This window comes from Ambystoma mexicanum, chromosome 3q (genome assembly GCF_040938575.1).
Source record: "Ambystoma mexicanum isolate Mex_15411 chromosome 3q, UKY_AmexF1_1, whole genome shotgun sequence".
Lineage (NCBI taxonomy): Eukaryota > Metazoa > Chordata > Amphibia > Caudata > Ambystomatidae > Ambystoma > Ambystoma mexicanum.
In genome coordinates, this window is record NC_090926.1 from 1,102,910,695 (window position 1) to 1,102,915,038 (window position 4,344).

At 47.7% G+C, this 4,344-nt stretch overlaps 1 protein-coding gene across 1 annotated transcript; it reads right to left on the minus strand.

Moving 5' to 3' along the window:
• Nucleotides 1-1,721: 1,721 nt before the first annotated feature.
• On the minus strand, nucleotides 1,722-2,255 carry LOC138448047 (octapeptide-repeat protein T2-like). The gene has a single exon (XM_069604589.1). The coding sequence runs from the start codon at nucleotides 2,253-2,255 to the stop codon at nucleotides 1,722-1,724; it is 534 nt and encodes a 177-aa protein (XP_069460690.1).
• Nucleotides 2,256-4,344: the final 2,089 nt, after the last annotated feature.

Consider the following 4,344-nt stretch of genomic DNA (forward strand, 5'->3'; position numbering starts at 1 on the left):
TTGTTGCAGTTTGCAGAGTTCATGCCTTAGTGTCTAAGTGGTGGGTAGAGGGTCACTGCATAAGGCCTGGGGGGAGAGCAGATTCTGTTTAGGCCGCTGGAAGTTTGTATTTTAGTGCAGCGCTTTGTAATTGTGGGAGATTATTGGGTGTGAGGCCATGTTAGCTAGAGGTGAGAATTGAAATTAGGGAATTTACAGGTTGGTTCGTGACATGGGGGATTTATAGTTTTGTACACTAAATCAGCGAACTTAGTTAATGTTTGGGTGCACTAGCATAGAAGTCAAAGATGGAAAGTGACGGCTGCAAGATTCTCGAGAGTTTTTACAGTACACTATAAATAAGTCTAGCTAGAGTCATTCTAAAATAATACCACCAATCTTACTCAAAAGGGATACATCATGGGGTAATCAACACCCTTTTCCTAAATCTTTTGGAAGCATCTTAAAATCATTTAAACTCATCCTGGAGTGGTCTGCAATAATCATTCACTATTCAAAACCCAGCCTAAGGTTCTCATGGAACCGTCCTGGAGTAATCCTGAAGTTGTCATGGAGTCATCCTAGAGTAATACGAAGTCATCCTGGAGTAATCCCAACTCATCCTGAAGTTGTCGTGGAGTCATCCTGAACTTGTCATAGAGTCATCCTAGAGTAATCCGAAGTCATCCTAGAGTAATCCAAAGTCATCCTGAAGTTGTCATGGAGTCATCCTGGAGTAATCCAAGATCATCACTGGAAGTCATCCGAACTCATCCTGGAGTAGTTTCTGTGATAACTCTAGAGTCATCAACTCATTAAATATTTGGGCCTGTACACATACCCCAGGATGATCTTCCTGAACTATCCGTGTATGACTCTAGAATGGAGTCATTCGATGACTCCAGAATGATTCCAGGATGATCTTCCTTTTTGACTGGGGTGTGTCTTCCTGTAGCCGTGCCTCTTGCTGTCCCTTGGTCTCATCCTCCTCCTGGGTTTCTTTGTGCCCATTGCCTCTCTGTCTCCCTGTAGCCTTGTCTCTCACTGTCCCTGTGTCTCTTTCTCTTCCTACGTTTCTTCGTGCTCCTTGCCTCTCTGTCCCCCCGTAGCCCTTTCTCTCGCTGTCCTTGTGCCCCTCCCTCTTCCTGCGTTTCTTCGTGCTCCTTGTCTCTCTGTCTCCCTGTAGCCATGTCTCTCGCTGTCCCTGTGTCTCTCCCTCTTCCTGTGTTTCTTCATTCCCCATTGCTCCTCTGTCTCCCTGTAGCCCTGTCTCTCGCTGTCCCTGTGTCCCTTCCTCTTCCTGCATTTCTTCATTCCCTTTGCCTCCCTTTCTCCCTGTAGCCCTGTCTCTCACTGTCCCTGTGTCTCTTCCTCTTCCAGCATTTATTCATGCCTCTTGCCTCTCTGTCTCCCTGTAGCTGTGTCTCTCACTGTCCCTGTGTCTCTTCCTCTTCCTGCGTTTCTTCGTGCTTCTTGCCTCTCTGTCTCCCTCTAGCTGTGTGTCTCGCTGTCCGTGTCTCTTCACCTTCCTGCGTTTCTTCGTGCCCCTTGCCTCTCTGTCTCCCTGTAGCCTTGTCTCTCGCTGTCTGTGTCTCTTCCTCTTCTTGCGTTTCTTCATGCCCCTTACCTCTCTGTATCCCTTTAGCCTTGTCTCTCGCTGTCCCTGTGTCTCTTCCTGAGTTTCTTCGTGGCCCTTGCCTCTTTGTCGCCTTGTAACCCTGTCTCCAACTGTCCCTGTGTCTCTACCTCTTCCTGCGTTTCTTCGTGCTCCCTGCCACTCTATCTCCCTGTTGCCCTGTCTCTTGCTGTCCCTGGGTCGCTTCCTCTTCCTGTGTTTCTTCCTGCTCCTTGCCTCTATCTCCCTTTAGCCCTGTCTTGCACTGTCCCTGTGTCTGTTCCTCTTCTTGCTTTTCTTCGTACCCCTTGACTCTCTGGCTCCCTGTAGCCCTGTCTCTCACTGTCCCTGGGTCTCTTCCTCTTCCTGCATTTCTTCGTGGTCCTTGCCTCTCTGCCTCCCTGTAGCCTTGTTTCTCACTGTCTCTGTGTCTCTTCCTGGGTTTCTTCGTGCCCCTTGCCTCTCTGTCTGCCTGTAGCCCTGTCTTGAACTGTCCCTGTGTCTCTTCCTCTTCTTGCGTTTCTTCATACTCCTTGCCTCTCTGCCTCCCTTGTATCTCACTGTCCCTGTGTCTCTTCCTGCGTTTCTTCGTGCTCCTTGCCTCTCTGTCTCCCTGTAGCCCTGTCTCTCGCTGTCCCTGGGTCTCTTCCACTTCCTGCATTTCTTCGTGCTCCTTGCCTCTCTGCCTCCCTGTAGCCTTGTCTCTCACTGTCCCTCTGTCTTTTCCTCTTCCTGCGTTTGTTCGTTCTCATTGCCTCTCTGTCTCCCCGTAGCCCTGTCTGTCGCTGTCGCTGTCCATGTGTCTCTTCCTGCGTTTCTTCGTGCCCCTTGCTTCTCTGTCTCCCTGTTTGTTTGTTTGTTTGTTTATTTATTTTGTATAGCGCTCCTGACCCAGAGGTATATGGGCGCTTAAGCATCAGGTTACAGGTATAGGTAAGAACATTTGTACATTTGTGCAGCATATGTATAGTTACAAAAGCAGTTATGAAAGCAGTTATAGTAGAATTAGTAACATCGTAGCGGATACATACATACATACAGTGCTAGTTATTTGTTGAGTAACCAGGTGATGATCTTAGTTCTGAAGGGTTGAAATGTAGGGGTAGATTTGATGTCCAATGGAATAGTGTTCCATAAATGTGAGGCTAGAACTGGGAAGCTGGATCCACCGGCTCTTTTTAGGGAGTATTTGGGCACTGTCAGTTGTAGTGTATTAGAGGATCTGGTGGTTCTAATATTCTGTCTTAAGGTGAATTTATCGGTTAAATAAGGTGGGGCCAGGTGGTTAAGAGCTTTGTAGGTGAGGCAGATAGTTTTTAGGTCTATTTTTTGTTGGATGGAGAGCCATTTGCATGTGATTCTTGTGGCTGAGATATGTTCTCTTCTGGGAATATTAAGGGCGGCACGGAGTGCATTGTTTTGTAGAACTTGCAGTTTATTGACAACCGTTTTATTGGCACCTACATACAGGCTGTTGCAATAATCCAGTTTGGATTGTATAAGTGCTCTGGCTAGAGTAAGGCAATTGTTGGGGGATATCAAAGGTCTGCAGGCTCTGATTAGTTTCCCAGTGTAAGCAGTGGCAGAGGCGGTCATATTAATTTGTTTGGCGAAGTTGGTGTTAGTGTCGAGATAGAAACCCAGAGTTTTTACACTTTTGGCAGTGGGAATGGTGTTGCCGTCAATGATGAAGCTAGAGTAGCTAGGGCTGAGATTCCGGATAGTGTTGGGTGAGCCGACAAGGAGCAGTTCAGTCTTGTCATCGTTCAGGCAGAGGCCATGTGTGGCCATCCATGCCTGAATGATGGAAAAGACTTCACCGATCCTGTTGGCGTCCGCGTTGTAGTTGCCTGATAAAGTAAGGAGTATCTGGGTGTCATCTGCGTAGTTGGTGTAGGTGACACCCAGATGGTCCAGTTTATCGAATAGGGGCTTTGTAAATATATTATACAAAGTGGGTGAAACACAAGATCCTTGTGGGACACCGCAGGTAATGGGAATAGGGTCGGCTGCTGCTATGGGTGAGAAGACTCACATGGTCCTGTTGTCCAGGAAGGATTGGATCCATGTGACCGCCGAGTGGGAGAAGTGTGCTGCCGATGATAAGTGGTTGCACAAGATTTTGTGGTCAACCAGGTCAAAGGCAGCGGAGAGGTCGAGGAGAAGCAGGATGGCAGCCCTCCCTTTATCTTTGATTTCGTCTATCTGGCTCTTGAGATCAACAAGGGCCGTTTCCGTCCCATGTTGGGGACGAAAGCCAGATTGGCGAGTACCTACTAATAGGTTTCAAGGTAATCCTGAATTTGTAAATAGGCCACTCTGTCAAGAATCTTTAGTAAAAATGGGACAGTGGTAATGGGTCTATAATTTGTGGGTATGTCTGGGTCGAGGGTCTGTTTTTTTAGCAAGGGTAGGACCCAGGATTGTTTCAGATTACTTGGGACCATGTTGTTAGAAAAAGACAAGTTTATTAATTTGGTGATGAAGGGGGAGAGATCCCTGGCAGCATCCTTGATAATCTGTGCGGGGCAACTGTCCCCCTTGCAGTTCGAGGGTTTCAAGGATGCTATAATTTTTTGTACTTCAGGTATGGTAACCTTTTTGAAGGTGAAGCCTGAGCTAGTGGCGGTGAGTGGGGGATGGGTGGGTCTGGAGGTGGGGTCATGAGTGAGCTGTTGCCGTTTGTTTCCAATTTTAGTTTGGAGCCCTGAAATTTTGTTGGCAAGGGCATTCTGGATCCCTGTGCACCA

Coding starts and splice junctions, on each gene's coding strand:
- LOC138448047 (XM_069604589.1), bottom strand. CDS start 2,255: ATGCAGGAAGTGGAAGAGACCCAGGGACAGCGAGAGACAGGGCTACAG.